This window comes from Poecilia formosa, unplaced genomic scaffold, assembly GCF_000485575.1.
Source record: "Poecilia formosa unplaced genomic scaffold, Poecilia_formosa-5.1.2 Scaffold99, whole genome shotgun sequence".
In the NCBI taxonomy this organism is placed as follows: Eukaryota; Metazoa; Chordata; class Actinopteri; order Cyprinodontiformes; family Poeciliidae; genus Poecilia; species Poecilia formosa.
The window spans coordinates 543,361-555,729 of NW_006800038.1; the positions used below are offsets into that span (position 1 = coordinate 543,361).

Genomic DNA, 12,369 nt, shown 5'->3' on the forward strand with positions numbered 1-12,369 from the left:
CTACAGCGCACGGCATTCTGGGTAAATACAAAAATAACAAATGCGACAGTCCAACGACAGCGGGAGAAATGACTCACGATCTTTTCTTACTTCTGTGCAGAGGCTCTGATTTTTGGGTTTTCAGGATGTTTACCTGAACAACAGCAGGTTCAGAGATGAGCGTCTCCGCCTGCACCACTTCCACCACCGCCTCAGGCACCACCGCCGCCTTCATGCATGCCATATTGAAGCCATATACGTCCTCCCAGAATGCAATGCGGTCTTGGTGCTTCTGAGCGTCTCCCACAGCTGCCAGGCTGATGTTACAAAGATCTGGATACACTGGAATAAGAAATAAAAATGACACACTTTTAAAGACAGGTCAAAACTTTATTCCTTTATTTCACTAAAAAATCTATTAGTTGAGAGAAATACAATTAAATCTCAAGTTTAAAAGCATATTCTTCAACCCAGAGATGTCAAAACTGTTTGCAAAACTCAACAACTATATTTATTTGTTTATTATTCCAGATAGGATCCCTATTGGTAGAGACCAATAGGGATCCCTATTGGTCCCTACCAATAGGGATCCCTATTGGTAGGGACCAATAGGGATCCTATTCTTCCGTAAATACTGTACATCTAAAATTGGAATCATTTTAGATGTATTCTAGTCTGCCAACTCTTTTATTTAAAATAAAAATAAAAACCTCTTATGTAGCCTAGTTTATTAAATGGGTGTTCCACCAAAGTTACTGGATGTTTTCTGGTGCTATGTAGTGTTAAATTCAAATGAAAGAAAATGGAGTTTATTAAAAGGTGAACAGTTTGTGTTGTTGCTCAAGTTTTTGAATTTAAGATTATTTTAATTTGTTCACATCATTTATTTTTTATCTTTAATGAGTGAAAATTTCACTTTGATTTTGTTTTAAGTATATCAACATCAACTGGTGAAATGTATCTGTGCTATTCTTGAATTCTGGCCACAATGAATCATTTCAAGGGCCGCAGATGGTCCCCGAGCCACAATTTGGACACCCCTGTTGTAATCCAAGTCAGGAAAAAAAAAACAAAAAAAAAACACATTTATATGAAATAATTTAAAGATTTAATTTGTCAGAAAGTCCAGACAACAATGAGTTAATCCATTAAGATATTTATTTTACGCTAAACAACAGATCATTAATCATAACTAGAGGAATGGGAGGAAAGTTTTAGTCTGAAAAAGTCAATTCAGTGATGAGCTTTTTTTTAATATCAACAAATATAATGACTAACAAACCATTTTACAAATTCAATCACAGAACGGTCGGCCATGCAGTGGGTGTGGACATTTACATCAATTTTATGAATGCGCCGTAATGACTGAATCCATCACATGTGAACAAAATCTGGCCTGATGACCGTTTTGTCCTACTTTAATTCTTCATACTTTAAGTTGCACAGCTCATCCCAGAAACAACGACGCACAGTTTGCCTCAGACTGCAGCATACACCGAACTAAAGTAACACAGAAACATGGTTTTTATTTAAATTAAAGAAAAATATGTTGTTATATTTACATTATTCACCTGGCTGATAGACGATATCTAAAAGTTACAAACTGTCCCAGATTAATGCACTCTTTTAATTTGACTGGATAAATTCATAACTTAAGGAATATGTTGCCAAGCACAACAAAAAAACTACAACCACTCAATTTTTATCATTTATGTTAATTCATAAACTTAAAAATAAAAAAACTTTGAGCCACATTTCTAGAAAGATTGTGTTTACATTTATGATACCCTATAAAGTTGTTCTCTCTACATATAGATACACTTTTGATCTAAATGTCTAAGATTTACATCATATTTCAGGATATAAAGCAACAAATTAAAAAGTAATTTTAAGTTGTTCAATGCAAAAATATCAAATCTTTAATCAGTTAATGACAAACCAAAAAATATGTTTAACAATCAAACTTTGAGTGCAGTAGTGCCAGGTAATAAATCCATCCTATACAGGAACAGAAAATGACAACATTAATAAAGGTAGACTTTAAAATAATGAATTAGTTCTGCATTTTGCTAGAACAAACAAAAGAGAGACAGAAAGAAACTGCACCCAGTTGAATTAATTTGTATCGTTTTATGTTTGTGTTGAAAAATATCTGCACATCCTAACATAAAAATAAACTTTGGAAATGTGTTTCCGTCATTTCTGTAGGACAACAAAGTACAAAGCCGTTTAAAATATTAGATTTTTTTTAGCCTTTATTTTATGCTTGTGGTAATAGAGAAGATGTATTTTTAAATCAAACAGAAAAATGCAACCCACTTTCTTTTCTTTATTGTCCTCTTAAGGCTTCAGGGTAAGTGTGATAATAAACCTTTGCAAAATCAATAATAGCATTACTTTGCTTTAAGATTTAATTCAGCAGCAAAACTAAATTATTCCTAAAGAAGAAAAAAGATACAAAAGGTATGATTAATGGCTGCACCGCTACCCAAAACATCAGCGGAATTATTCCGAAATAAAACAGAAATGCAAGAAAACAATAGATAAACAAATAAACTAGTGGCAGATTATGTAAGAGTTTTACTATTTCAGATGCAAGAGTTTTTTGAGATTTGAAACTTCTCTCTGATCACTTCGGTTTTAGATTTTTATATATTTGTTTCCTAAATAAGAAAAAAACATAAAATAAGTTGGGTTGGACAATGCCATAATATTACTTTTATGTGTTTTTTGTTATTGTTTTGCTTTGTAGTCTCATTGTGTAAATTACCAAATGAATAATTTATGACCTAAAATGAACATTAAGTGTAAATTTTAATGTTTGGTCATTGGAGTTTCACATCAGATACTCAGATCAGTTGTGAAAAGGCCTGAATGGCTAATATCCTTGGCGATTAGACACAAGATGCTTGAAGCCAAATTTATTCCTGCTGCGAAGCCACATTAGCCAACTCCGAGGCCTACGGCCTACACCGACGGTCTGGCTACCTTCATAAGTCAAAACTAAACCAATTTAAATGTAGGAAGAAAGCAAAACAAAGTCAAATGATTTCAACAAGAACTGGAACAGGAAGCAACATCGTTATTTTTATGTACTATGATGATTATAGTGAAACATGCAGGAAAACGGAAAACATAAGGGGCTTTTGGACAGAGAAACGTTTTTCTTGGATTCTCAAAAATAAAGAAATAAAGAAATAAATAAATGAAGTATTTTTTTATGGCTGCACCAAATAAAAACTGTATGATGAAAACATTGGAACAAAAACAATAAACTTGGTTTAGGACATTTTCTAAAAAAAAAATAATAATTTTGAATTCATTGTTTGACTTTTGAAACTCAGAGAATTTTTTAAAGTAGAATGTTTCTGACTTTAGAAACTCAAAAATGTCCGAGTTTTTTTCTTGAGCATTTTTTAGATTAATCTCAAAATTAACCTTCAACTGATTTTTCTAGCAAATTTTTGATTTTTCCAACTCTGAAATTTCCATAATTGTTCTCATAAATCTAAGGTTCAGCTAAAAATATTTTTTCTAGCTAATTTTCAACTGAAAAAAATACAAAATAGCGAAATATTCTACATCTTTTTATGAGCAAACTAAATGATACTACAGTTAACACATAGATCGCAACATCTTTTCAAACTTTTTAACTTTGTTAAAAGTTGATTAGACTGTATTAAAACAAAGAATCATTTGGAGAGACGATGGACACCTTAAATCTGACAGCTTGAACAGTTTTCTTCAAACTTTGTAAATATTCTCAGCCCATGCTGATTGCACCTTTAATCATGAATGTCACTGACTAGAAATGCACCAATCCAATTCGTTTCACTCCCAATACTGAGGATTAGCATCAGCCAATACCGATCCGATAAGAAAAAAAATCACTGAATCGACTTAAAATCTCTCTCTTATTAAACATAGACAAATATGAACTGAATTACAAATTTGTAGAATTTGGTTTAGAATTTGAAAGCTGCACTACATCATACTGAAATCATACATAGCCAGAAACTTGGCTAAACATGTAAAAACAACTTTAATTTGTTCAGGCAGTGCAGTTAGAAGTATAAAAGAAAATGTAGAATAAATGATAAAGAAACTCAAACTGACAAAAACATGTAAAATATAAACGGGAACAATCCTCTTTTCAAATGGTTCAGAAATGCAATTAGGAATTATACATATGATGTCAAATAATAAAGCATGATGTCACTCAGAGCACAAAGCATAGAATTAGATTGAATAGATCCGCCCTTATGGGTCGAGAACATTGTAACGATGCCTGATCTAGAATATCGAGACCGATACGGATATTAATATCAAATCACCGGATCTCTACGTGTGGCTCTGAAGTACTTTGTTCGAATCCTTTTGAATCCCCAACTTTTTGACACATTTTGAAGGTTTAATAATATAAGCGACGCATGTGGGATATTTTATTTTTCATCCCAGGTTATGCGTGAACATGATGAGTGAAAGGATGATGACAGACAACTTACAACTGACCCTGAGTATCACCACTCAGGGTCAGTTAATGATGATGCACTCAATTATTTACACACGCAAACAGAAGCTTTGTCAGTTCATGTTTTTCTGACTACAGATCCGAGTGAGTAATTGTGCGACTCGGGTGAAGGTATAGGTGCTGAGTAGGCAGAATCGGGACAGGCCCGTCTGTAAGAAAGCGAGAGCGACAAAGCGCCAAACCCGGGCGTAATGTGCAGAAATACGGAAAAACGAGGAAGGGTAGCGTCAATAGATTCATGGCTTTGACATCTGCGTCCTTCTCGATTCGCTGCTCACAGCCCGTTTGTCAAGCGGTCCGCTCCCTTCACCCCCAGCCTGTACTTTAGCTGTCTTTGCCCCCTTTCCACCCCCCATCCCACTGGTCGCCTGTAAAAGAGGAAAAAGAAAGTGCAGGAGGGGGGTGTGGTACAAAACAGATCTCTTTTCCCTGGACACTGTACTGTGCCAGGCATGTGGGGACACATTTCAGGATGAAGGGGAAGTTAATGTTGTGGGGAAAATGGGGGAGCTGCTGTAACTCTGCTCTAATGTAGCTTAAACACACATATAGCAGCAACGCTGCAGGGCTGGACTAATAACTCAGCACAGGCATCAAATCTAAAAATACGCTTTGGAATAAAACTGGAGAAATCCAACGCAGCACAGTGACTTAATGGATTTGCAATTCTTGCACTCAGCTTTATGTGGCCTGTAGACGATGAACTGATCCAACATGGAGGATCTCCTCCCATAGCAAACAGTGTTTCCTGCATACAAACATTTTATTATTTTGAAGATAATGTGGTAAATATTGGTGATTTAACAAAGTTTCCATCATTTATTGGATTTATTTTGAATCTGAAATGTCTCCAGTTTGTGTTTCTTTAATAAACTCTCTTTGTTTAGTTGCATGTATTTGACATGATTTTCTTTTATTTGGTTACACTGCAAAAAAACACAAAGTCTGACCCAAATATTTTACCTACTTTCTAGTGAAAATATTTTGGTACTCTTGAAATTAGACAAAATTAGATTACAAGTAAATTTCCAGTAAGATATAGGAGCTTGTCTTAAGTCAACAATTCCTTAATATTGATGAAAAGGTTCTACTTCCACTGGCAAACTTTACTTTTAACAACACATTTTTTCCATAAGTAAGAAAATCTGCCAGTGGAACCAATCCATCAATAAAATGAATTAGCTTGTATTTCTTGCTGAAAAATCACATACAAGTTATTTGCACTAAAAACTACTATTCTACTATAAAGAAAGTTGCTCTGATTATTGATCAGACTAACTTTTATTTGTTTTTGCAAAATTGCCAGTTAATGTACTTTCTTTTGTAAACGTACATAAAAAAGAACCTTTTTTTAAGTTTCATGTTCCGATGTACATCCTCAGGACGATTAATTAAACTTAGATGAAAAAATATGAAACTGTCTGGTTTCTGCACTGAGAAAACGATAATCCATAAAATTCTGGGTAAAATCGTCATGAAAGCTTTCTGACCGTCGTGCTCATCCATTGGTAGCTGTGCGCTGCTTTACCTGCTGTCTGATCGCTCTGGATGTCGTTTTTTCCTGCTGTGAGCCTCGATGTAGCCAAACTCCGTCAAATGTTTGTTTTTAAACGTCATATTATATTCATTGTGTCGATGCATTTTGACGTGCTTCACCCCGGAGGTAATTTTCCGCCAAAACGCGCAAACTTCCCCATTCGCTCTCAGAGCGTTATCGTTCCACACAGCATCGCTTAGGATTTGTTGCTGCGCGCTTGTGCAGTGTGAAGGGAAGAGGAGATGAGCTGCACGTACAGGCTGCAAAGTGAGATACAGGTGATCGGTTTTGGTGATCGGCGATCACCGATCATACACTTTTTCATGGAAGTCAGTCGATTATTATCAGCAGCCGATCGATCGGCACACCTCTAATATTAATATCTACCTTACCTTTAACCATTTGGAGCTTTGGGCATTACACCCAGGAAGTGACAGTGAGCTGAGGCCATCAACGTGTAAGTCATGAAGAACCATACGCTGACCTCTGACCTGCACACTTTTGTCCCACTCAGGTCAAGTCTCACCTATCCAATCTTCTTTTCATGCACATTTGTCTCTATAGGTGCTCGTCATTCTGGCTGCCCCTGTGTGTGTGTGTGTGTGTGTTGTTGTTGTGTGTGTGAACCTTCTCATGTCCCCAGGAGCCAGTAAAGGCGGTGAGGTGGAACCGTTTCCCAGCATGGTCACATTTGGCACAAACCATTAAATTTGTGCCAGTGACGTGATGACAAAGGAAAAAATGAATTTCAAAGTGTGTCAAGCTAATATCTTTGAGTTTCTTTATGTCACCTCATGTTCACCATTAAAAATACCCATTTTTTATTCAGTAGACAGATTTAATACTAGCTGCTACTGCGGCAAAACCTACAGCGATCTAGCTAAACGACTGAATATAAATTATATTTATAATTTAATTTCGTTCACTTTCTCTAGTCTTAGCCATCAAAATATATTACTGGCTTGGACATTGCCCATTAACCGCTACAGCTAGTGTTGCTCACCTTCAGGCGCCATTATTACGTCCACAAAACTAAACTGTTAAAACGCAGAATGAGCCAGAATTGGTCAAAAATGGTTCTGGAGTCCTTATTTCTTGTCAGATTTGTATAAAATACAACTTAAATTAAAGCTGAGAAAATTGGAAATGTTTTAGTAAAAATATGTTTTCTCTCTGGATGTAATTCTATATACAATTTGGTTTCTGTCAGTTGAGTCAAGGTGCAAGAGAGGACTAAGCAAAACTCTCTTACATTGGGTCAATAATTGCTGATCTAGGCGTTGTAGTTTATTGTTATGAATAATGACACGTTCTACGAACAACCGAGGGAATTAGCCCAGCATTTGTCATTTCTTAAACGGCAAAAAGTGTGTGTACAGACCAATAAACTGGGGTGGATAATGTATTATTATTTAATTTCCCTTTGGGATCAATCAAGTATTTTTGAATTGAAATTGATGTAGCTTACCACCATTACTGTATGATTTATAAATGCAGTGTAACGTGCTTTGGAGTCCTCTGACTTGATAAAGCGTTAAACAAGTGCAGGTTATTTACCATTTTCACCATGAACACATCTAGAAATGTTCCAACCACAAGACAAATATTTTATTACCTCAAAATATTTGTCTTTTTTCTATAGCAAATGGAAACTGAAAAATGTAACATTAGTTGCAGTCAAACAAATTAAATATTTATTTATATTTTACAAAACACAAACATTAAATATTTATACCACTTACCTGAACCACCGTCAGCCAAGTAACAGTCTCTGGCGTACAGGACAGAGTCCAACATGGATTCAAAGAGCAAGAAGTAACCCTGGTGTTAAAAAAAACAAAATCCATGATTACTACATGAAACTTAATTTTAGAGCTTCAAAAATGAACAGAAGGAAAACGCAACTCAAACTTCAAGATCGGATTAATCAATCGGAACTTTTACAGTTTTTATTAAAACGGTCTGATGTACAAATCTATCATTAATGTAACATTTCTATTGGTTCAAAATGAATAATCTAAGCACAATCCCAGATAATCCAATCTATCTGAGGTTATGTAGAGTAATGGTGAAGCCATCGTACTTTCGTCTAGGATTGTTACTAATGCGGGTTTGTTTTGATCAAAAATCCTCCGAAAGTCATTAAAAATCTTTAGTTTCCACATTATTATTGGCTGTAAAGTCAGACTGGCACTTAATCATGAGATAAACAAGATTATAATTAATTAACAAGCTTATCTTTAACTTTATTTAAAACATGACTTAGCTTTGGTTCTTCAAGGCAGATGATTAATGAACGACTTAATATTTAGTTTTAAATTCAGCATTACCACAGACACTTAAATTAGCAGTAGCTGTGAATTGGGTGCTGCATCCACGTGATCAGATCTCTAAAAATGTGATCCTGAGCTGACCTTGTGTTCTGCTCCAGTAGACGGCACATTAACCGTGGTATTATTCCATTAATGCTGAAATTGAGTTCTGTCCACCTCTCGTAGGCTCCTGCCTGAGTGGCGGATGGTGCTGACAAATGGCTTTTTCTACCTGGTGCCCCCCAGCAAACGCATAAACCAATCAGATCAGCCTTTCCTGCAGAGGTTCAGCCTAAAATATGCTCTTTTTCAGTCCAAAATAAATATTTGCTATAACTTATGGGAGGACATGTCTCCATCTGGGATGAGATGGAGTGATGACAAATTGTCCCAGAATTAATCTTGATAAACGACAATATTGTACCTTAAAAACATGTCCAACTATTATAATAACAATATAATATGAATGCAAGTACACCGTCTCAAAAATAAACTTTAATTTCCAAAGAACACATAACACTGGAACTGGAAGACATTGTAAACGTCCAAACTAAATAAAATAATAAATAAAATGGGCTGTGAAGTCTCAATAAAACAAAACTGGCATTAAAAACAATCATTATCCTCAGGCAGGGAAAAAACTCAAAACTGCCAGGACTTTTGTAAAATAAAAAAAAACGTACAAAGGTAAGGTAATTTTATTTATATAGCACATTTTCAGCAACAAGGCAATTCAAAGTGCTTTATATGACTTAAAAGGAAATACAAACAAAATAACAAATGAAAGAAAGGAGAGAATCTATTGTTGATCTAAAGTATGTAAACTAGGAGCTCCTGTTCAGGGTTGCCAAGTTTCCTCTGGTCTAATTCCATTTCTGGGTTGTGAGAACAGGAGTCTGAAAAATAGTCCAACAATGTTGATCCAGAAGTTTCCTCTGGACTTCTGGTCTCTACATCTAAATAGTGAGTTTCTGATAAAATAAGCTAAAGAGTGACTGATCTAAATCCTTTTCTGGGTTAAAGTGAGTACTCCACAATTCCAAATTATTTTCTGGGTTAAAAGTAATATAAACCAAGCTGACTCCATTTCTGGGCTGTATAATGTTGACCTAATTAGTGTGTACTCCACAATTTCTAATATTACTAATAAACTAAAATAATCATTTTCTGGGTTAAATAGGGAGTACTCCACCGTTTCTAACAAACTACAACAAAAAAGAGAAAAGGACCATTAGGGCAGATGGCAACATTCAGAAAAAACAAAGAGCAAAACAAAGACATGAGTGAAGGCGGAGACGTCAAAGGGCCATGAAACCACGTTACTGACCCCTGGCAGAGTCCGATAGATGTGTTGTTATCGAGAAATGATGTCCATAGGAGCGCTCAGCTCCACAGCTCCATGGAAACAGGAGGGGGTGAGGTGGGAAGACAGTTATGTTTACATATCTTCAAGGAGATAAGAAATATGCAGCCCTTCCAAGGCCACACAGGGAAAGCCAATTCATAAACAGAATGTCTTAGGTCGGGAAGATTATAAATTTCAATCTCCCTAAAGTCTCTCCGATACATCTTAGTTCCCAATCATCCAAATTAGTTTGGTCGTTCCACTGAACCGAAACTAGCAACTTCTCCAAGATCGATTCCAACTCGTTAGTGAGTTTAAGAGTCCTCATCTCTGTCCACACCAACAGTGTTTGCTAGTTTGGCCAAGTCCCACACAAATTTGTCGATAATCCAGGAATCCACAAGCTCCAAACAGCAGAAATCCTGTTATCATGAATAAATCCAGGGTGAATCCCGCCAGGTGTGTCCCCGCAAGACAAGAGGGCTCTCCTGTGCCCAGACTTCTAGTCAAAAATTTGATCAACTGCATTGAGAGATCGGTTGACCAGATCCATAATTTGTAGATTTGGATGATGTGCAAAGAAAGGCTCCAAAAATATGGAAAAAGACAGGACAAAAACAGAGCAAGCAGGGCAGGCATGGGCAGGGAGGGAGCAGAGAAAAAAGTGTCCGCCTTCATCAAGAGCAACAGAGAGAAAAAAAAAGTAACCACTTTGTACTGTGTGTTAAATGCTAGCAGCATTTTTCAAAATGGCGGCTTTAAGCGAAGTAACCAACAGAAATAAAACTGAAGTTATCATCTTTGGACCTAAAGAGGCATGATCTAGGGTCAGTACTCAACTTCAGCTGTTACTGCTAGAAATTAGAGATCAGGCTTAAAATCTGGGTGACTCTGAGCTTTCAGAGTCACAGAAAGACGGTTACAAAGTCGGTCTTCTATCGCCTGAAAACTATAGTATACACCACAAAACTGGAACAAACTTTCAGAAAACTGGATAACAGTCTTTAAATCAAGGCTAAAACTCCAAATGTTTAAAGTTGCCTTTGATTCGCAATAAATGCAACATTGATCAACATATTTGATTGATGGTTTTGGTGACAAAATCTAATGTCTATTGCTGGTTTTGTAGGCAATAAGATATTTTGTTTATGAAAAAGCACTTTGAACTGCCTTGTTCCTGAAATTTACAACACAAACTTGACTTGACTTTGAAATGAACAACAATATGTTTAAATTCAGGGATTCAAACTAGTACACAAGCAGAAAGCTTGATCAAGTGATACTTGGCACAACAAAGTTCCTGTTTTATTACAAGAATGCCATGAATGGTTATTGAAAGTCATTAAAGTCTGTTGAAATTTAGGGATCTGATTAAATCTAGCTGGTTGTGGAGCTGAGGAAATAGTCCACAACCTCAATACGAGAGAGCAGATCAATCTAAGCTGGATGTTTACAGCTTTATAGTGAGACAGCTGATTAAATTTAGCCTCAACTCAACAGTCTGATGGAAAAGAAAAGGATGGCTTGAGCTGCGTTTGGGAATCCAATAGCTCTACTTTCTCTAGAGTGGAGGGAAAGAGGGACAAGGAGAGGTGAGGGCCAGGGTAGGAGATAAAAACTAAATGAGGAGCGCGAGTGTGTGTGTGTGTGTGTGTGTGTGTGTGTGTGTGTGAAAGGATATATGATTAAAGACAAAGAGGAGAGTGGGAAGAGCAAAACATGGCGATAGTGAGAGAATGTGGTGGGCAGCAGAACAGTAACTCAGTGAGATAAGAGCCTTATTATTCAAATAAAGACAACATTTTACTGGAAGGAGGAGCGCACACCAAGTCAAACAGCTCTGATTTATAACCCCAACACCAAAATCTTCACCATCTCTGTCATGGGCTGGAGCTGATAGTGATGACAGTGATGAAGCTGATAAAGCTATCTCATCCTCTGTGAGGTGATAAAGAGAAACATTCTGTCTTTTTATCAACGCTGGACCAGACCCAAGCCAAAGTCGGGCCCACGGACTGTCTACTGCTGACTGCTGTGGTCCAGTCAACGTCCTTACCAACTGAGTGGATCGTTTTTAAAACCTTCACACGGTCTCGTAATTTAGAGCCCAATTTCACGGGACACTGGTTCATGAAGGAAAGAGGATATAAGAGGTATGCCTGAAAGCAGAGTCGCACCTTGTTTTCATCATCAACAATCTTCCTTGGACATCCTGAAAGTGACACGTCCTACACAGAACCCTAATCTATGCATCTGCTTTGTAAACAAAAAACATGAGGAAATGTAGGGGCATCAGTGTTCTGACACTAAATATCAAGAATAATTAGCCAGTAATGAACATGTGATGCTATTGAAGCGGATTGGGGTCACTGAAGAGAAAAAGAAAAACAATTCAAACCTTCTGTTCTTAGAGTTTTGATTTTTTTCTGAGAATTTTGACTTTCATCTCATGATTCTACTTGAAAAAAAAAAACAAAAAAAAACAGTTCATTCATTTTCAGGAACATTTCTCATTTTACATTTAGTCTACTTCTGATTGGTTAACCTAGTTGTTAAAAATATTTACCATAAAACAATTTGACATTTCAAAAATAAATCTTCTTACTGGATACACGCCAATGTAAAAAAAAAAACAAAAAAAAACCCTCTCATTTTTTTATGAAAA

At 36.3% G+C, this 12,369-nt stretch overlaps 1 protein-coding gene across 1 annotated transcript in view; it reads right to left on the bottom strand.

Moving 5' to 3' along the window:
* prmt3 (protein arginine methyltransferase 3) overlaps positions 1-12,369 on the bottom strand; it is a 52,711-nt gene that overhangs the window by 21,340 nt on the left and 19,002 nt on the right. Inside the window, exons 11-12 of the mRNA XM_016674717.1 lie at positions 7,790-7,868; positions 134-321 (exon numbers count right to left, since the gene is read on the bottom strand). Coding sequence (XP_016530203.1) covers positions 134-321; positions 7,790-7,868 — 267 coding nt within the window. The remainder of the gene's footprint in view (positions 1-133; positions 322-7,789; positions 7,869-12,369) is intronic.